The sequence below is a fragment of the Scyliorhinus canicula genome, chromosome 3, assembly GCF_902713615.1.
Source record: "Scyliorhinus canicula chromosome 3, sScyCan1.1, whole genome shotgun sequence".
NCBI lineage: Eukaryota > Metazoa > Chordata > Chondrichthyes > Carcharhiniformes > Scyliorhinidae > Scyliorhinus > Scyliorhinus canicula.
Window position 1 is genome coordinate 95313993 of NC_052148.1, and position 22010 is coordinate 95336002.

General features: G+C 47.2%; 1 protein-coding gene across 5 annotated transcripts in view; it reads right to left on the reverse strand.

Moving 5' to 3' along the window:
- Window positions 1–3072: 3072 nt before the first annotated feature.
- LOC119962818 (interleukin-6 receptor subunit beta-like) overlaps window positions 3073–22010 on the reverse strand; it is a 65633-nt gene continuing 46695 nt past the window's right edge. For all 5 annotated transcript variants that reach the window (XM_038790941.1, XM_038790937.1, XM_038790940.1 and 2 more), the window contains 6 exons: window positions 16705–16806; window positions 16194–16340; window positions 13168–13308; window positions 11927–12017; window positions 11459–11540; window positions 3073–3947 (listed from right to left, as the gene is read on the reverse strand). In XM_038790941.1, the coding sequence (XP_038646869.1) occupies window positions 3729–3947; window positions 11459–11540; window positions 11927–12017; window positions 13168–13308; window positions 16194–16340; window positions 16705–16806 (782 nt within the window). In that variant the 3' untranslated portion in view covers window positions 3073–3728. The remainder of the gene's footprint in view (window positions 3948–11458; window positions 11541–11926; window positions 12018–13167; window positions 13309–16193; window positions 16341–16704; window positions 16807–22010) is intronic.

Genomic DNA, 22010 nt, shown 5'->3' on the forward strand with positions numbered 1-22010 from the left:
CAGCAGGACCACGACGCAAACCTGAGGAAGTTCCTCCAGCCTGCCCGGGCCCTCAACCTCACGTACAACAAAGAGAAATGCATGTTCCACACAACCCGGCTAGCCATCCTCGGCTACGTCGTGGAAAACGGGGTCCTAGGCCCGGACCCCGACCACATGCGTCCCCTTAAGGAACTCCCCCTCCCCTGTAGCCTCAAGGCACTCAAACGGTGCCTGGGGCTTTTCTCCTATTACGCCCAGTGGGTCCCCAGATATGCGGACAAAGCCCGACCACTCATTAAGACCACGGTTTTTCCCCTGATGACTGAGGCCCAGTCGGCTTTCAGCCGTATCAAGGCCGGCATCATCAAGGCCGCCATGCACGCGGTGGACGAAGCCATTCCCTTCCAAATAGAAAGCGACGCATCAGACGTCGCCCTGGCTGCTAACCTCAACCAGGCGGGCAGACCAGTAGCGTTCTTCTCCCGAACCCTCACCGCCTTGGAAATTCGGCACTCTGCAGTCGAGAAGGAGGCACAAGCCATAGTGGAGGCCGTGCGACACTGGAGGCACTACCGAGCCGGTAGGAGGTTCACCCTCGTCACCGACTAACGGTCGGTCGCCTTTATGTTCGATAACGCACAACGGGGCAAAATAAAGAACGACAAAATTCTGAGGTGGAGAATAGAGGTCTCCACCTATACGTAAGATATTAAATATCGCCCAGGGAAGCTCAACGAGTCCCCAGATGCCCTGTCTCGCGGCACGTGCGCCAACGCGCAATTGGACCGCCTGAGATCCATCCACGATGACCTCTGCCATCCGGGGGGCACCAGGCTTGCCCACTTCATCAAGTCCCGAAACCTGCCCTACTCCACAGGGGAGGTCAAGGCCATGACTAAGGCATGCCAGATCTGTGCGGAATGCAAACCGCAATTTTATCGACCAGACAGGTCCCGCCTGATAAAGGCCTCTGGGCCCTTTGAGCGACTAAGCCTGGACTTCAAAGGGCCCCTCCCGTCCACCAACCGCAACATCTATTTCCTCACTGTGATCGATGAGTTCTCCCGCTTCCCTTTTGCTGTCCCCTGTCCCGATACGACCTCGACCTCCGTGATCAAGGCACTGCGCAGCACCTTCACACTGTTTGGTTTCCCGCTTATATCCACAGCGACCGGGGTACATCGTTCATGAGCGTTGAGCTGCGTCGGTACCTGCTCAGCAAGGGCATCACCTCGAGCAGAACGACGAGCTATAACCCGTGGGGAAACGGGCAAGTGGAGAGGGAGAACGCGACAGTTTGGAAGGCTGTCCTCCTAGCCCTATGGTCAAGGAGTCTCCCAATCGCCCGCTGGCAGGAGGTCCTACCCGATGCCCTGAACTCCATTAGGTCGCTCCTCTGTATGGCCACGAACGAGACCCCTCACAATCGTTTGTTTGTCATCCCCAGGAAGTCCACCTCTGGGGTCTCGCTTCCACGTTGGCTGATGACTCCAGGTCCAGTCCTACTCCGGAGGCACGTGAGGAGCCATAAAACGGAACCAATAGTCGAGAGGGTCCACCTGCTGCACGCAAACCCTCAATATGCCTACGTCGAGCACCCCGACGGCAGGCAGGATACTGTCTCCCTGCGAGACCTGGCACCCGCTGGCTCTCCCACCGACCCCACCGACCCCGACGTTTTCCCCACCGACCCCCCCTTCTACCGACGCTCCCCGCCCCACACCGACCGCCGACTCCGACAGCGCCCCCCCATAGCGCCCCCTGCCCCTCAGCCGGCGCCGGCACCGACCACCCTAATCACCCCTAATACCCCGCCCCCCCTCCAAGGCGGGCTAAGGCTCAGTCAACCGTGCTCCCGGATAGACCACCATCGGAAGCGACCGCATCCACGGCGCCACCACCGGAGCAGCGAAAGTCAGCACGGACGATCAGACCGCCACAAAGACTGAACTTATAGTTTAAAACACTTCACCCCCGACGGACTATGTGTTTTTTTTAAACTGGGGGTGAATGTGATGAACAGTATTAATAACTGCCGTAAACGGTACCTGACCTTTAATACCTTGCCCCTTTAAGAGGCTTGGAACCCTGGGGGACTCCGCCTCTGGGTACGCCCCCAAGCAACAGTATATAGGATAAGGCTCCATGTGGCGAGCACACTTCTCTCGAATGCTGTCCTGTTCCCTGTATATTAAAGCCTTTGATTACTGACCTCGCTCTCGCGTCGTAATTGAGAGTGCCTCACAGTCTTTCCTTTGCTCTCTTTCTGTCCCTGAACTGACATTGTATTTGCCCTTTTTATATACTTTCTCACTTTTTCCTGTCCCCCCCACAGTCCTTCAATCGTAATGATGAAGGAGATGTCCTGTAGATTGCTCTATTTTCCTCGCAGCACCATTATCAAGTCCCACTTTCTGCAACTTTGTGGGCAAATTTTTTTGACCTGATGTAGGATATTGTTAAACTAGAAAGAGTGCAGAAGAGATTTACGAGGATGCTACCAGGACTTGATGGTCTGAGCTATAAGGAGAGGCTGGATAGGCTGGGACTTTTTTTCCCTGGAGCATAGGAGGTTGAGAGGTGATCTTATAAAGGTTTATAAAATAATGAGGAGCATAGATAAGGTAGATAGTCAACATCTTTTCCCAAAGGTAGAGGTGTCTAGAACTAGAGGGCTTAGGTTTAAGGTGAGAGGGGATAGATACAAAAGAGACCAGAGGGGGAATTTCTTCACAGAGAGGGTGGTGAGCATCTGGAATGAGCTGCCAGAGCCAGTGGTAGAGGCGGATACAATTTTTTCCTTTAAAAAACAGTTAGACAGTTACATGCAAAGGGAGGGTACAGAGGGATATAGACCAAATGCAGGCAAGTGAGACTAGCTTAGTGATAGAAACTGGGAGGCATGGACAAGCTGGGCCAAAGGGTCTGTTCCATGCTGTAAACATCTATGACCCAATGCCTCCATGATGTGTGCGGGGGCAAGTCTACAGTGCTCTGTTACAGGAAATTACATCCCTGTTTGAAATGTCATGAGTGAAGTCAATCAATCTGCTGCTGTTGGAAATAGAATTTAGTGGAAAATACTTCCAGTGCTGGTAAACTTTGACAGTTGTTTATTTGGAGGAAATAACATGAAATTAATCAATCACAATTAGTTAGACATGCAAAAGTTTGAATAAATGCCTTTTCCCTTCAGTCTCTTGCTGTAAGGAGAAATAGTTTTAACGTCATATACTCCCCCCTCTAGTTATAGTATAAAAATTGTTTAAAAAAGACCTTTTCCGTCTGTTGGGAATTATTTAATTATTTAAAGTCCTTATTAGTCTGAATCTAGGAAACAAGCCGCTGCAATGGTTCCAAGGATGCGTCGGTCAGCCAGTGAGCCTCTCCATCACTATCATATTTGTTTGACATTATTTTCACTTCTCCTTGAAGCTGAACTGAAGGTTTCAGGCATTTGAAATTTATTTCCTGGCTCAGAAAAAACAACATGACAGAATGACTGATTCAACATATTAAATGGTTGTCTGCTGACTGTCCACAATGATTCTTCATGCGAAATATAGGCTTTTTTGGACAGTATATGATTCTGATATTTTTAGTGTCAGATTTCTCTAGTTCACTTTTTCCCTGCCTCCATTCTGTGAGCATTCGCACTCTTTGTTTTAACGAATGTATTTTCTCATAAAGTTACTCTCCGTGCGAAGGTAGACATTCTGGATTCCATCTCCCTTCTTAACGTAAATCTAAGATGTCTCTTCAGGGCCCAAAAGCAGACAAGTCGAGTTTGACCTTAAGACCCGAGTTGGTGTCTGCTGACCACTGCTGCTCCCCATAATAGTTGGATCTTCAGCACTCCCTGAACAGATTCTACGTGATTCATTCTTGTCACCACTTTGCTGTTTCTGCCCTGTAGAGCTGACCTTCTGCGAGGTCTTTTCCAGGTTTTCGGCATCAAGTCTATGCTGCAATAAAAAGACCAAGATGAAACTTTCTCAAATAAACTGGGTTAATGAAGACTTTTACACAGAAGAATTTCACCCCTTCATGTTAATTCATTCATTACAAATGTGACTGACAGTATTTTTAATCCTTTCCAAACTATAAATGCATTAGAATATTCTTTACAGATGGAACATAGTCCATGCAATCTCCTTGGCTACTTCTGATCACCTGAGCGGTTTGGAGGGTAATTTTCCAGATTATTTTTTCATGCGTCTTTTGTTTTGCCTCTTTCAGGATTTTCCATGTGTTCTATTGCGAGGCAAAGCGACGAGGCAGTGTTGAATCACGAAGGTGATTTATTTAACTAAGAGGAACTTTACACACAGAACTGTATAACTCCCACACACGTTTAGTCCCCTTGACTCCCAAGCTTTTTCTGATCATACCACAATAGCCAGGTCTGTGCCTAAGACTGATAGGTAAACATTCGGACACTTCATTCCCATAGGCTCTGGGTTGGTCATGTGGTTTGTGAAGGGTCACCCCCTTAAAGGGCCACGCTGTCACATCATGGCTCTGGGAAGCCTGTGGTGGGGGTGGGAGGCAGAGATGGGGCAAGGGGAATGCCCATTGCAGGCGATGACTCCGGGAGGAGTGTGAATGATACTCCAGTGGGTTGCCTTGATTCTCTGTCATTTATATAAGCTGACCAGTCTGTCCATTAGCCCTCATAATGCCATACGCCTTGCCCGGGTGACACTGCCAAGCTGGTAGTGATACTGCCAGGATGCCAGGCTGGCAGTGCCAAGGTGCCCAGGTGCCAGGTGGCCTAACCAAGGAACAGGCGCCTTGCCCATAAGAGGTGGGATGGGGGGGGGGGGGGGGGAAGAAGACCCTGGAAGAGGTGTTAGGTGATGTGGGGGGTCCTAAAGTCACAGTGGGCGTCGAAAGATCAAAGCAGCCTTCAAAAATGGTGCCCCAATCCGAGAGTAGACTTTGTGCATGGGGAGCTGAGCTGAGCTCAGAAATGCAGGAAATGACTTAAAGGGGAGCCTTGATGGGGAGTCCTTTGCTGAGGCCAAAGAAAGGTGCATTGAATAGTAGGCGCTGAGAAACACCCTGGCCATCGCACCGTTCAGTGGACTTTAACTTGAGTGCGCTGAAACGCACCCCATATCTCTTTGCAAATTAAAAATTGCTCCTCTGAGGCCTATTAATGAGCTCATCAGCGAGCATTTAATGGCAAACTTTGCACACGAGCAGTGGGACAGACTGCCACGTTCACAGTGAGACACAGCTAGAGTGAGCTTGAAACTTGGGAATTTGAAACAGTGGGAATTTGGTGCAGAGTGGGAATAGGATTTTTGCTTTTTCTCCTTGCTTTGTAACGTTTTAAATCTTCCTTGCGCTGCTGAGGCTGGACAAGAGGGAGCTGATTGGTAAGTAGAGGATAATGTCGGTAAATCTTTGCAACTTTTATAATCTGTAAGGATTATAATTGGTAGTTATGAACACAAGGAAAGAAGGGTCATAGAGAATTGGATATAATCTAATATCAAGATTCTTCCAAAGGTTTAATTGAAAGGGGTAAATTATGGCAGGAGAGCTCAAAGCCTTGACTTGCTCCTCTTGCTCCATGTGGGAAGCTGTGAACATTTCCGGTGTCGGGGACCAGCATGTGTGCAGGAAGTGTCTCCAGCTGCAGTTCCTGGAAGCTGAGGTTTCAGAGCTGGACTGGTGGCTGGGGACACTGTGGAGCTTCCAGAAGGCAGAGAGTGTCATGGACAGCATGTGTAGAGAGGTGATCACACCGCAGGTTTAGACTCCACAGGCAGGCAGGGAATGGGTGGCCACCAGGCAGAACAAGAGAGTTAGGCAGGCAGTGCAGGAATATCCTGTGGCCATTCCCCTGCAAATCAGATATACCACTTTGGATATTGTTGAGGGTAATGACCTCCGGGAAAGCAGCAACAGCCAAATTTACTGCAACACGGTTGGTTCTGCTGCAGAGCGGAGGAGTAAAAAGTGTGGGAATGCAATAGTTATAGGGGATTCAATTGTAAGGAGAATAGACAGGCGTTTCTGTGGCCACAAACGAGACCCCAGGATGGTGTGTTGCCTCCCTGGTGTCTAAGGTCAATGATGTCAGAGCGGTTGCAGAACATTCTGGAGGGGGAAGGTGAACAGCTAATGATTGTGGTACACATTGGTTAAAAAAAAGGGATCAGGTCCTAAAAGCAGAATATAGGGAGTGAGGAAGAAAGTTGAGAAGTCAGACCTCAAACATAGTGATCTCCGGATTGCTACCAGCACCATGTGCTAGTCAGAGTAGAAAAAGTAGGATATATCAGATGAATACTTGACTGAAGAGATGGTGTCGGGGGAGAGTTTCAGATTCCTGGGGCATTGGGACCAGTTCTGGGGGAGGTGGGACCAGTGCAAATTGGACGAGTTACACCTGGGCAGGACAGGGACTGATGCCCTAGGGGAAGTATTTGCTAGAGTGTTTGGGGAGTGTTTAAACTGAAATGACAGGGGGACGGGAACTGATGGAAGGAGACAGAGGAAGGGAAATCAAAGACAAAAACAAAAGACAGAAAGGGGAATATGAAAAGTGACAGAGAGAGAAACCAAGGGCTAGATTCAAACAGGACCACAGTGAAAAATGCACGGAACATTCACAATAAAGTGGATGAACTAATCGCACAAATATATGTAAACGGGTATGATATAATCGGGATTATGGTGACATGGCAGCAAGGTGACCAGGGATGGGAACTGAACATCTAGGCGTATCCAATTTTTAGGAAGGGTAGACAAAAAGGAAAAGGCAGTGAAATTGCATTCTGAATAAAGAGGAGATTAACGCAACAACGAGGAAAGATATTAGCTCCGACAATGCGCAATCTATATGGGTTAAGCTTAGAAACATAATGGGCAAAAACGTTACTGGGTGTTGTAAATGCCCCAAAACTGTAGTGGTGATGTTGGGAATGGCATTAAACAGGAAAGTAGAGATGTATGTGATAAAGGAACATCTGGAATTATGGGTGATTTCAATATGCATATAGATTGGGAAAATCAAATTAGTCACAATATCGTAGAGGAGTAATCACGGATTGTATACAGGCTGGTTTTCTGGACCAATACTTTGAGGAATCAGCTAGAGAATAGGACTTCTTAAACTGGTACTGTGAATTGACAATGAAATCATTGGCAATCTAATTGTGTGAAACCCCTTGGAGATGAGCAACCATAATATAATAGACTATTTTATCAAGATAGAGAATGACATAGTTGATTCTGAATCCTAATAAAGGAAACTACGATAAAATGAGGCGAGAGTTGGCTATGATCGATTAGGAAATGTTACTTAAAGGAATGACTGTGGATAGGCAATGGCAACCATTAAAGGAGCGCATGGGGAAACTGAAACAATTGTTTATTTCTGACTGACACAAACGTAAAACAGGAAAGGTGGCCAATCCATGGCATACAAGGGAAATTAGGGATAGTATTCAATCCAAATTCAATCCAATTCAATCTTATATTCTTGATGTCGCGAGGAATTAAGGGCTACGGGGAGAATGCTGGTAGGTGGAGTTGAAATGCCCATCAGCCATGATTGAATGGCGGAGTGGACTCGATGGCCCGAATGGCCTTACTTCCACTCCTATGTCTTATGGTCTAATGGTCTTAAAGAAGAGGCATACAAATTGGCCAAGAAAAACAACAGCTCTGAGGATTGGGAGCAGTTTAGAAAGGAGGACCAAGGGGATGATTAAGAATGGGAAAATAGAGTACAAGAGTAAGCTCTTGGGGAACATACAAACTGACTGTAAACATTTCTGTAAGTATGTGAAGAGAAAAGGATTGATGAAGACAAATGTAGGTCTCTTAAAGTCCAGAAACAGGGGAATTTCTAATTGGAGACAAAGAAATGGCTGACCAACTAAATACATACTTTGGTTCTGTCTTCACAAATGAGGACACAGATAAGATACCAGAAATGTTGGGGAATACAAGGTTTCATGAGAGGGGGGAATTGAAGGAGATAAATATTAGTAGAGAAATGTTATTGAGGAAATTGATGGGATTAAAGGCTGATAAATCCCCAGGGTCTGATAATCTGCATCCCAGAGTACTTAAGGAGTGGCTCTAAAAACAGTGGATGCGTTGTTGGTCATCTTCCAAGATTCTATAGGCTTTGGAACAGTTCCTACAGATTGGAGTGTAGTTAATAAAATCCCACTATTTAAAAAGGGAATAGAAAGAAAACAGGGGATTATAGACCAGTAAGCCTTATGTCGGTAGTGGGGAAAATTCTAGAATCCATTTCTGACTTGTATATAGGATGGTTTTCTGGACCAAAACATTTGAGGAACCAGCTAGAGAACAGGACATCCTTTACCTTTACATTTTAAAATATATTTAACATGTGTATTGCTGTGAATATAACAAATGCACTGGGAGTGGAAGGGGCGACCACCATTTTAGGAGAGTCCCGCTCAAAGTACGGCACTGGCCTTACCAAACGTTTTATAGCAGAGCACTTGGAAAACAATGGAAGGATCGGACAGAGTCAGCACGGATTTAAGAAAGGGAAATCATGCTTGACAAATCTACTGGAATTCTTTGAATATATAACAAGTAGAGTTGATGAGGGGGAGCTCGTGGATGCGGTTTGTTTGGACTTTCATAAGGCTATCGACAGAGTCCCACATGAAGAGATTAGCATGTAAAATTAAAGCGCATGGGATTGGGGGTAATGTATTGAGATGTACAGAAAACTGGTTGGCTGACAGGAAACAAAGAATAGGAACAAATGGATCTTTTTCCAAATGGCAGGCAGTAAATAGTGGGGTACCACAGGGATCGATGCTGAAACCCCAGATATTCACAATGTGTATCAATGATTTCGATGAGGGAACAAATTAATATCTCCAAATTTGCAGATGACACCTGGTTGGGTGGGAGGGTGAGCTGGGTGAAGGATTCAGAGATCCTTCCGTGTGACTTGGACAAATTGAGTGAGTGGGCAAATTAAATGAATGGCAGATGGAATATAATTTGCAGAAATGCAAGGTTATCCACTTTGGTAGCAAAAACGAGAAGGCAGGCTATTATCTGGATAGCCATAAATTATGAGATCAGTGCCCACTGATCTGTGGGCAGGCCTGTACTGAGGGGGCACTCTTTCCCTCCGCGCTGGCCATTGCGGAGCCTTACACAGGCCGTGTATGCGCAGGACACACGCCAGCGGTCCTGCGCATGCGCCAACGCGCGCTGGCTGGCAGAGGCCCTTCGGCGCCAACCCCTCCAGCGCTGGCCTAGCCCCCGGAAGTGTGGAGGATTCTGCAACTTCCGGGAGGCTCGATGCCGGAGTGGTTCACGCTGCTCTTTGGCGACGGTACGGGCTGCCCGCCAATTCCGGGTGAATCCCGGCCCTTGTCCTTCATAATGAGAGGATTTGAGCACAGGAGCAAGGATGTCTTGCTGTAATTATTCAGACCTTGGTGAGGCCCCATCTGGAATATTGTGTTTAGTTTTGGTCTCCTTAACTGAGGAAAGGTGTTCTAGCTATAGAGAAAGTGCAGCAAAGGTTTACCAGACTGATTCCTGGGATGACAGTACTGACGTACGTGGAGAGATTGAGTTGGTCAGAATTGTATTTGCAGGAGTTCAGAAGAATGAGGGGGATCTTATAGAAATCTGTAAAATTGTAACAGGACTAGACAGGGTAGATGCAGGAAAGATGTTCCTGTTGGGGGTGCCCAGAACCGGGGATCACAGTTTGTGGATCCTGGGTAGAGCATTTAGGACAGAGATGAGGAGAAATGTCTTCACCCAGAGAGTGGTGAGCCTGTGGAATTTGTTACCACAGGAAGTTGTTGAGGCCAAAGTATTGTGGATGGGATTCTCCGTCGGCTGATGCCGGAATCGGGTAACGCGATTGAGCAGAAAATCAGTTATGACGCTGAAACCACGGCGGGCGCGGTTTCATGCCAAATTGCAATTCTCCGGTGCCTGGACAGAGGCTTCAATGCGTTCCACTCCACACCTACAGTAAACATTTCTTGGCATATCATTAGAGGGCCTGACCCGATCCTCTCCGGGGCCTCCGTGATTCTCCGCCTCCACCAGGGCTGATTCCCGATGGCAAGGTTCACTTGTGATTTTAAAACTTGTGAAACAGTCGCTGTGGCTGCTGGCAGAGAGAGAGGGGTTAGGGAAAGTGTCCAATGTCGCCATAATTTGCTGACAGCTGTGCTGCTGGCCTGGGGCTTCTGCCAGGGCCTGGGGGCAGTGGTCAGGAGGTGGGCTGTGGGGTCGGGGTGGACAGGCACAGCCATTGCCGCAGCCAGCAAGGCAGCTGTGCATACCGCTGACTGCCCACTGTGAACTTAGGGCCACAGGTCATATGGGTGTGTGTCCCAGGCCATACCCCTAGGTGCCCTCTGGCCTCAGCCGACCAATCTGCAGGGTTACGGGTATAGGGTGGATACTTGGGTTTGAGTAGGGTGATCATTGCTCGGCACAACATCGAGGGCCGAAGGGCCTGTTCTGTGCTGTACTGTTTTTAAAAAAAAGCTAGAACACATTTCCTCAGTTAAGGAGACCAACTAGAGAAAACAAAAGGATGACCGTGCTCCGGCACAACACATGCCATCTTGTTGGCAGGAATGGTGTGTGTTGGGAGTGAAGTGTGTATATGTTGCTGTAGCCTGTCAGCCTCCTGAGTGTCAATCCCGAACCTGGCGAATCCGGCACCGTTTCTTATTGGAATCAATTCTGTTCCACCCGGCGCCGGTGCTAGCCCCTTAATAGTCATTGAATCGAGCCAGGTGCAGCTGCAGTTTTCCTATCGAAGAAGTCAACAAATTCTGCCCCCGCTTCAACACTAAGGGCTGGTTTCTCCAATTCTGCGGCTTTGTACACAGGATTCATCTGGTCTTACGACCAAATAGTCGGTGCCACCCCAGCACCGATCTTCCGCCCGGTGGGGGAGGGGGGGGGGGGGGCTAGCAGCCATGCCATTTAAAGCCTTACCTGCGGATACAACCGCAGAATGGTAGGTCCATGGCCGCGCAGTACCATGCGGTGGCTGTGCCGTACAACATGGTGCCGACCATGCATGGACCAGGCCTGCCATAAAATGCCCCCTGTAACCCCCTTCGCCACACCCGGACCACCTCCCACCAGTCCCCTCAGCCCCTGCCGAAGCCACCCCCTGCCAGTGGCACTGGACACAGTCTGCAGCTGCCACGGGAGGTCCCCGATAACTGTGAGGACACAGTATCAATATTTCCAACTCTCTCTGTCTGTCAGCTTTGACAAAGAATCATTGGACTCGAAACCTTAGCTCTTTTCTCTCCCTACAGATGCTGCCAGACCTGCTGAGATTTTCCAGCATTTTCTCTTCGGTTTCAGATTCCAGCATCCGCAGTAATTTGCTTTTATTAAAATCTAAAAAGGTGTTTAAGTGTGTTTCTGAGTTTCCATTTAACAACCTTGCAGTGATTAACCTTACCTGGATTTGGTACTTCAGTGAATTTACATAAGGATGGCTGTCAGCTGGATCTGGGAGAGTCTGGCAAGACTTTGTTCTAATCCTGGGGAACAAGATTTGAAAAGGTAATAACTAAATATAAACATAGTGATCCTTGGATGAAACATAATGCCATTTGGTTGAATTAGCTTCAGTTGCTCTATTATAACAAGAAATCCAGGTACATCTGTTTGAGCTGCTCGCAGAAAAATACTTTTCACTGTACCTCGGTACATGTGACAATAAACAAATCCAAATCTCCTGCATGTTTCTCAATCCAAATTTACAGTTTATTTTGTAATGTATTTTTAAAAAACAATGGACGATAGCAGCTTGTGCTCAGTAGATTGTGTACTGTGATCTGGAGAACATGGCTACGTCGAGTAAACTAGAGTAATTGCTTTCAGTGACTTGAAGTGAACGTTCACTTGAAACTTCAGAAGTACTTACTTGTTCTTAAAGTACACAAGCAACATCAAAATAGCGATTGATAGGGAGACAAGGCAGGTGGATGATATGATGGCAGCAGTTTCCCACTTTGCTGAAAAATACAAAATGTATGGCTTAGATTATTATATTCAGAAACAGAGATAGAAACAATGATAGTAACAGTGACAGACTGCGTAACTGGCTTTGCAAAACCCAGCACCCAAAGCTTGGCTTTTAGAATCGTGGAGATGTAGGTCGCAAAAATTGGATTTATATTGTTTTGGGGTGGATTTCTATATGGGTTACAAAGAACAAAGAACAAAGAAAAGTACAGCACAGGAACAGGCCCTTCGGCCCTCCAAGCCCGGGCCGACCATGCTGCCCGTCTAAACTAAAATCTTCTACACTTCCTGGGTCCGTATCCCTCTATTCCCATCCTATTCATGTATTTGTCAAGTTGCCCCTTAAATGTCACTATTGTCCCTGTTTCCACCACCTCCTCCGACAGCGAGTTCCAGGCACCCACTACCCTCTGGGTAAAAAATGTGCCTCGCACATCTCCTCTAAACCTTGCCCCTCACACCTTAAACTTATGCCCCCAAGTGACTGACCCCCTACACTGGGGAAAAGCCTCTGACTATCGATTCTGTCTATGCCCCTCATAATTTTGTAGACCTCTATCAGGTCGCCCCTCAACCTCCGTCGTTCCAGTGAGAACAAACCGAGTTTATTCAACCGCTCCTCATAGCTAATGCAAACTCTTGTGCAGAAAAAGAGCCTTGGAAACCTTGGAATAACACTGAAATTTTACTCTGCCTTGTTCACAGAGGTAATGCTTGGGAATGGTTCCTGCCTGGCAATTAAGCTAAGCAGGTGAAGTTCATGACAGGGTGAACTGTGCTTGTGGAGTAATAGGCCGATGGGACAAATACTTTTTTTTTTCTTTCCATAATTAATTTTTCTATGAATTCATCCCTGAGATGTGAGCATCGCTGAAAAGGGCAGTATTTATTACCCATCCCTAATTGCAATGGTGAAACTTGAACTCATGTCACCCGGCATTAGTTCAGGCATCTGGAACTTGTCCCAGTATCATTGCTGTCTATAATTTCCTAAATCCTTTTGGTCAATCCTGTATAGAATAACTTGCACTGTTGCAGAAAAGATATATTTTCAATTTGTTAATAAACAGAATGAACAGCATTACCTTAAAATTGAACTCAGAGGATTAAAAATATGATCCAGCAGTGTTCAGAACTTACCAAAAATTAACGTTTTGAAAGTGATGACTGTACCATTTGTGCCTCCTTTTGCTGTAGAAGCCATGACATTTACCTGGTACAAGGTATTGCTTCTTAAGTTAAGCAGAGTGTATTTTCGACTTGCTGGGCCAACAGTCACATCTGCAAAATGAAAATGAAAAATGAAAATTGCTTATTGTCACGAGTAGGCTTCAACGAAGTTACTGTGAAAAGCCCCTAGTCGCCACATTCTGGCACCTGTCCAGGGAGGCTGGTACAGGAATCGAACCGTGCTGCTGGCCTGCTTGGTCTGCTTCAAAAGCCAGCAATTTAGCCGAGTGAGCTAAACCAGCTCCTGTAAAAGGATTACATACAAGAGTGCAAACACCTGCGTAAAAATACTACAGTACAGTTCCTACACCATTAGATCTTTCCCATGAACAATGCTTCTATTCAATAGTTTTTCTATTGTTCATTGATTGTTTTACCATAAAGGGCTTATTCTACATGCCCACTGATTGAGCCCATTCATGGAATCATCCTATAGAAAAGAATGAGAGCTGATCCCATTGAAAGAAGCTTAGGAAGAGGCTTGATTGGGTAGAGATGGAGAAGTTGTTCTTTGCCAAGTGTCAGGATAAGGAGCTGATCATTTATGACTGAGCTAGGGCAGCATGGTGACCTAGTGGTTAGCACAACCGCCTCACGGCGCTGAGGTCCCAGGTTCGATCCCAGCTCTGGGTCACTGTCCGTGTGGTGTTTGCACATTCTCCCTGTGTCTGCGTGGGTTTTGCCCCCAAAAACGTGCAAGCTAGGTGGATTGGCCATGCTAAATTGCCCCTTAATTGGAAAAATGATTGGGTACGCTAAATTTATTAAAAAAAAATTATGACTGAGCTGAGGAGAAACTGCTCAAGGGGTTGTGAATCTTTAGGTGAATTGGACATTCTGAATTCTCCCTCAGTGTACTCGAACAGGCACTGGAATGTGGCGACTAGGGCCTTTGCACAGTAACTTCATTGCAGTGTTAGTGCAAGCCTACTTGTGACACTAATAAACATTATTATTATTGTGATGCCTTCTTAACCACCGTTTCTACCTGTCCTTGCTACCTTAAGAGACTGGTGTACATGCACAGAAAGGTCCCTTTGATCCTCGGTGCTTCCCAGGGTCCTGCCATTTATCATGTAGTCCCATGCCTTATTTATCCTGCCCAAGTGCATCACCTCACACTTGCCCAGGTTGCATTCCATTTGCCACTGATCAACCCATCTGACCAGCTCATCTATATCCTCCCGTAATCTAAGGCTATACTCCTCACCAGCCTGTGACTTTCTGTCACTCAGCCAATTTTGGATCAACCAGGGAGGGGGGGGGGGGGGGGGGGGCAGGGAAATGATGGCCGGAAGGAGGGCACGGGAAACGATAACAAACTTGGCATGTACAGGAACAGAGAACAAGGAGAATACAGGCGAAAGATGGGAGGAACAGCTGAAGCGGAGGTGATCGCGAGACGACAAGGACAGCGAGATCCGTCCGGGAGAAGGAAGTGACAACACCAACACCAGACCCATTTGAGCCCTCTTTAATTGTTTCTTCGTCACCCAAATGTATATCTACCTCCCCAGTCTCCCCCCCCCCCCCCCCCCCCACCCCCACAAACAGTTGCCTACTTATTTGTTGTAAATAATTTTGCCAGTTGTACAGAGTTTCTGCAGTTGAGCTGGTACATAATGCCTTACCAGTTATTTTATTTTATTTTTTATTTTATTTTTTATCATTACTTTTTTTTGGTATATGTGTGTGCCCTTCTCCTCTATAAATATATATATATCCTATTCTGTGTACTTAACGGTAAATATACTTTGCTCAAAAACCCAATTAAAAAAATTTATAAAAAAAGCTAATTCTGGATCCAATTTGCCAAATTTCCTTGGATCCCACAGACTCTTACCTTTGCTATCGGTCTCCTATGTGGGACCTTATCAAAAGCCTTGCTGAAGTCCAAGTAGACTATGTCAAATGAATTGCCCTCATCTACATACCTGGTCACCTCAAGTTCAATCAAGTTGGTGAGGCATGACCTCCGCTTAACTGCTGACTTCTTTTATATATCTGTTATACTGACCTTTTATTAAAAATGTATCATTCATTCATGGGATGTGGGCATCACTGGTTGGGCCAGCTTTTATCGCTGATTCCTAATTGTCCTTGAACTGAGTGGCTTACTGGGCCATTTCAGAGGGCATTTTAAGAGTCAACCATATTTCTGTTGGTCTGGAGTCACATGTAGGCCAGACCAGGTAAGGTTGGCAGGTTTCCTTCCCTAAAGGACATTAGTGACATTTGCAGATGTTAACTGTTTTTATCTCCACAGATGCTGCCAGATCCGTTGAATTTATCCAGCGTTTTCTGTTTTCTTATTCGGCTAAATCGCTGGCTTTTCAAGCAGGCCAGCAGCACGGTTCGATTCCCGTACCAGCCTCCCCGGACAGGCGCTGGAATGTGGCGACTAGGGGCTTTTCACAGTAACTTCATTGAAGCCTACTCGTGACAATAAATGATTTTCATTTCATTTCAAGGTTCAGGCAATTTAATAGAGGCGTTTAAGGGTCAGTAATCAGAGTGCATAGTGGGAAAAGAATCAGCTGCAATTTAAAGAAAAAATAATTTTGTATTTATGCTGGGAGATCAGGATAGCTCTTGTATTTCCTGTAATCTGAAATAAAAATGGAAATTGCTAGAAATACTTAGCAAATCAGGCAGCATTTGTGGGGCGAGAATTGGAGTTAATTAGCAGGGTTTTACTGTGTGCTTTGGGACCCTGACATTGGGACCAAATGGGGGTCGCCAGCCAGCACTTGCCAATAGCCTTTCATGGCAGTGCCCCCCCCCCCCGGGGCATGAAGCCTCCAGCTCCAATTGTTCCCCCAGTGTACCACAGCCCCCATGGAAGTGGTAGCCTCTGCATGCAACACCTGGCTCTATCACTGTACAGACATGTTATTCCAATGACAACAATGAAGATAAAGATCTTTTCAGCTCACATGATTCATTGTCACCAGCAGGCTTATAAAAGATGGCATAATTTGTGATGAACCCATGCTGCTTGTTCACTGGAATTTCATCCCATTCCAGCTCAGCTTCCGTTTTTCCTGTTTCCTTCAGATGAACAAAAGGTCCACATGCTGGAGCTGAAAAAGGAGGCAGTTTGGGACAAGGCTAGCATTATCCAATCAGGGTGAATCATCATATTCCTTTGACATTTTAGTAGTCAGAGGTACCCGTCATAAGAAACACCTGTAACATCTGTCTGGTTGTAACTGCGATGATCACTATGTGTGAAGGGATTGACACAACTAACTGGCAAGTAAATGACTTCCCACAGCCCCAGTTTATGTTGTAGTAATGGTGGGTAACTCAATAGGTAACATTTCAATTCAAAGCTTGTTCAGAAATGTTCGGAACCATGATACTAGCCCAATTAGATGCAATTAGATTTTCTAAATTTGATTTATGTATACAAGTTGTAGGGCGACTTTGTTGGAATCTACTTACAGTCCTGTTGAAGATATGCCATTATTGAAAGCTGAGTTCCAGGACCTTCATTGTACACAGGGTAAACTGTTATCTGATAGCGCTTAAATGGTACAATGTTTTCTGTGGACAAAATAGAATGAGGTAAAAAGAATATTTCAGGGAATGTATCATTCCTGATACAATTAATTGGATGTAAACTGAGTGTGATATCAACATTAGATAGAATTAAAAAGCTTGTCATAGAATTTCTATAAGGGCTATCCTGATCTCCCAGCATAAACTCAGTGGAAAATGTGTTGAGGACTTAAAGACATGGGGTGGAATTCTCCATGGGGTCGACGGGCCCCCCGTGGCAATTCTCCGGCCCGCGATGGGCCGAAGTCCCACCGCCGCCAGGCTGTTCCCGTCGGCGGGAATCAAAGCACATCTGGTGCCGGCGGTATTGGCGATGCAGGCGGGCGCCGTGGTCCTGGGGGGGGGGGGGCGCGGGGCAATCTGGCCCCGCAGGGTGCCCCACGGTGGCCTGGCCCACGATCGGGGCCCACCGATCGGCGGGCGGGCCTGCGCCGTGGGGGCACTCTTTTTCTTCCACCCCACCATGGCCTTCACCATGGCGGGGGCGGAAGAGAACCCCTCCGCTGCGAATGCGCCGGTATGATGTCAGCAGCCGCTGACGCACCGGCGCATGTGCGGATTTCCGCCGGCCGGCGAAGGTCTTTCGGCCCCGCCTGGCGGGGCGCCAAAAGCCGTTGCCACCGGCCGGCGGAGCGGGAGCCACTCCGGTCCTCCAGTTGTGTGTTTCTCAGTGGCACGCCATTCGCTGGCAGCAGGATTCTCTCTTCCCGCAGCTTGTCAATGGGATTTCCCATTGTAGCCACCCTATGCCACTGGGAAACTTGCGGGTGGGGGTGTTGGGCACTGCCAGCGGGTAAAGAGAATCTTCATGATGTAATCAATCTCTAAATTGCTGCCGCCCTTGAATTCCTGCAGCATCACAGAAGTTCCTATTCCTCCTCAACAAGTCATTAAAATGCCAGGAACAAGTGCAGAAGATAATCAAAAAGGCTAATGGAACGCTAGCCTTTATATTTAGAGAATTGGAGCATAAAGAGTATAAAGGGGTTATGCTGCAGCTAGACCAAACCCTGGTTAGACCCCACTTGGAGTACTGTGAGCAGTTCTGGGCACCACATCTTAGGAAAACATTTTGGCCTTGGAGGGAGTGCAATGTAGGTTTATAAAAATTATACTTGGAATACAGTGGTTGAGTTACAAAGAGATTACTCAAACTTAACATGTTTTTGCTAGAATTTAGAAGATTGAGGAGTGACCTGATTGAAATATTCAAGATATTAACAGGGAAAAACAGGGTAGATAAACATAAACTATTTCCACTGGTTGGAGATTCTAAAACTAGGGGGCATAGTGTAAAGATTAGGGCGTGACCACTCAGGAGAGATGTTAGGAAGCAATTATTCACTCAAAGGGTGGTAGAGGTTTGGGACTCTCTCCCATAAATGGCAGTTGAAGATTGATCAGCCGTTAATTTTAATTCGGAGATACATAGATTTTTTTTGCGCAAAGCTATTAAGGGATATGGGCTAAAGGCAGGTATATGGAGTTAGTTCACAGATCAGCCACAATCTCATTGAATGGCGGAACAGGCTCGAGGGGCTGAATGGCCTACTCCTGTTCCTGTGTTCCAATGTTTCCAACAGTGTTTTTTTTTAGAGTTTTTAAATTTAGAGTACCCAAATAATCGATTTGGTTTGTATTTCAACTGATTGGAAAATCTAGCCTTATGAGTCCCAGCATCTCAGCAAAACCTGAGCACTTGGACTAGACTGGTGTGTATAGCTGAGGGCGGTCCTGCACGGCAGTGTAGTGACCTCTGTATATGTAAATACATGATTGGTCAATGTGCAGTCAGTACAGACAGATGATCACTAGATGGCAACACTAACAGAAACTTTATAAGGAGTTTCCCATTCTTTCTTAGTGTTAGTGTGTGTGTATTGCAGCTAGAGGATGGACGTGACCAGCTCAGAGTGTAGTTTATTTATTAATTGTTAATTTAATCTAATCTTAGTTAATTCTATTACTAGTCAAAGTGTTAAAGTGAAAGAACTCACAAGTATATTATTTTGTTACTCAATAACTAATTTGTCATTAATTGGAAGACTTTGACTGGTTATCATCAAGTTAAATAGAATTCGGCAAGACAAATGGGTAATATATATATTACATCCCTGTAATATACCAGGCAGTACTGAAGAAAAGCTACTTGTTGCAGATGGAGGCATTTGGAGGTCTTATCTGTCTAACCTTATGGACATTAAGAGTTACCCAGGGCTTTATTTGAAGAAAAATTCTATGAGCCAGCATTCAACCAAAAACAGATTACATGGTCATTCATCTCATTTGTTATTTGGGGAATTTGCTCCATCTAAGCTCTTAACACAATGACTAACCCAGTTAATGTTGGGAAAGTTGAAATCACCCCTTTAATTACCCTATTATTAATTTTACGCACTTCTGCAAATTGTACACATATTTGCTGCTCAATTTCCTGCTGACTATCTTGGGACCTATAATAAACACCTGGCAATGTGGCTGGCCCTTTTTCATTCCTAAGCACTACCCACAAAGCTTCTGTAGTGATCTCTGTATGTACATGTACATAAGGGGTTAATGTGTAATCAGTAGCACCACATGATCACTCGAGGGCCGGACCAACAGGGGTATAAAATAAACCACATTGGGTCTCTCTCCCTCTCTTTTGGATGGACTGTGACCAGGGCAGGAGCATCAGATTAGCTCAGATGGTTAGTGCAGTTACTGTAGGTAGATCTTGTTTACCTTATCACTAGTATCAATGTTAAAGTAAAGAACTCACACAATTGTTGTTATAGTTACTCAACACAATTGTTGTTATAGTTACTCAATAAACCTTTTGTTACTACTGGACAAGTGAAAACCTTGAAAACCTCTAAATTCTATTTCAGCATGTCAATTTCAAAGATCTGTCAGCTGAAGGTAAAAGACTTCCCTTTGGTGTTTTGGAAACTTTTGACGTGCTTTTTTCACACACAATTTCATTCCCCTTTAACTTTTTGAAGCCTCTGATCTTGCTGAGAAGCTTAAAATTTTTTGTTTTCATTCAATTTTAAGGCCGATTACCTTTTACAAGCCTCTTGATTAACTGGTCCAGACTATTTCAAAGGAGGGATTACCTTTTTTTTTGCTTTTAACGCTCTTCACAGTCCATTAACTCTAAGTGCTTCCTCTTTTGAGCAGGTGATGTTTCTAACTATAAATTTTCATACGGGCATTTTCTTGGTTCTGAAGTGCCTCCTGGAAGGGCAAGTGTTGTTTCTAACCACAGTTCTTGTCTGTTGGGGTTTCCTCTATTCTAAAGTCCCTCCAAAAAAGACCGGAGGCAGAAATCGCTGTTAATGGGGCTATGTTCCCACGCCCGTGAGAACACAGGCACAAATCACTCTGGGCTTTCCTGGAGAAAGTCCCAGAGTGATTCTCCGTTTTGAAGAGGGCTAGCATTTCCGGCCGGGGTCCGCACATGCGTGCGCCAGTGGCCTGTGGCGGTAGCCCTGCGCAACATGGCAGACCCACACCGCGGACTGGCCCCTACAATATAGACCGCCCCCCGAGATCGCACGCGCCCACGGACTGAGTCCACAGTCGCCACTCAGAGCTCCCACCGGGTGGAACCTTGAGTGAACCACACCGGCGGCAACTCGGACAGTTGTTGGCGGAGAATCGGCGCCGTGTCGACTGTGCATGCGCAATTGGTGGCTCGCGGGAGCGGTGTTGGACCTGATCCCGGGTCTGACGGCCATTCTTCGTCCCTGCGCCGAGCCCGATTTCAGCGTGGAGGCTCGGAGAATCCCACCCTAGGTTCTCTGACTGCCTTTTTTAAGACTGGATCATTTTCAACCTCTGATGCCTGAACAGCATGCCTGCATTGGAAGACCTTTTCCATCAGAGAAGCAGCTGACACCACCCAGACATTGAAGTGCAAAGGTTCTTCAATGAGGACCATCTCACAGCCACTGTTGGATTCACTGGGTAGGCGTGATGACTACGCCAGAGTGCTCAGAGACCTTTGTAGCCCTCAGGTGGTCAAAAGACATGGCTGAACAATTCCCTGGCACTGCTCCGGCAGAAGGGGGTCCTGATTGAGGGGTGCCTTGCCAGTGATTGGGTGGAGGGCTGAAGGGGTATTCTGAGATCGGGGCATCGCATATCCTGATCTCTGAGTATCTGGCCTTGCTGACCTCTTCAGGAACCACAATGTGAATCATCCCTGGCTCCAAATAGATTTCTATGTGTGGGTGCATTGTGATCTGTGCCGGGATTCTCCCCTACCCGGCGGGGCGGGCGGGGGGGGGGGGGGGGGGGGGGGTGTCCCAGCGGGACGGAGTGGCTCCCAGAATTTTCCGCACCTTTAGGGGCCAAGTCCTTACATTGAAGGGTTAGGCCCGTGCCGGAGTGGCTCCCGCTCCACCGGCCAGCGTGAACGGCCTTTGGCACCCCGCCAACCGGGGCTGAAAGGCCTTCACCGGTCGGCGGAAGTCCGCGCATGCGCCGGTGTGTCAGCGGCTGCTGACGTCATACCGGTGCATGCGCAGGGGAGGGGGTCTCTTCCGCTCCCGCCATGGTGAAGGCCATGGCAGGCCGGAAGAAAAAGAGTACCCCCACGGCGCAGGCCCGCCCGGCCGATCGGTGGACCCCGATCGCGGGTCAGGCCACCGTGGGGGAACCCCCTGGGGTCAGATCGCCCCGCGCCCCCCCCCCCCAGGACCCCGGAGCCCGCCCGCGCCGCCAATCCCGCCGGTACCAGAGGTGGTTTAAACCACGCCGGCGGGAAAGGCCTGTCAGCGGCGGGGCTTCGGCTCATCGCTGGCCGGAGGATCGCCGCGGGGGGCCCGCCGACCGGCGCGGCGCAATTCCCGCCCCCGCCGATTCTCGGGGGGGGCGGAGGATTCGGGACACGGCAGGGGCGGGATTGACGCCGGGGGTCGGAGAATTCCGTCCCTTATAACTATGCATATGTTCAGAATGTGTCGCATGGTATATTTCCCGCCATGTGTCTAGTGCAATGCAAGGCATCATGGGATACCTATATGTCCTGTCCAGTACTGATACTGATGTTCCAGGGGCAATTTTAATTTTAGACGGCTAATGCTAATCATCAAGAGTATCAATTGCAAACATAAAGGCCCTTTGCTCAGAGATTGCCTGCAACGCTACACTAAAGCTGGCCTAAGAACATAGTACATTACAGCGCAGTACAGGCCCTTCGG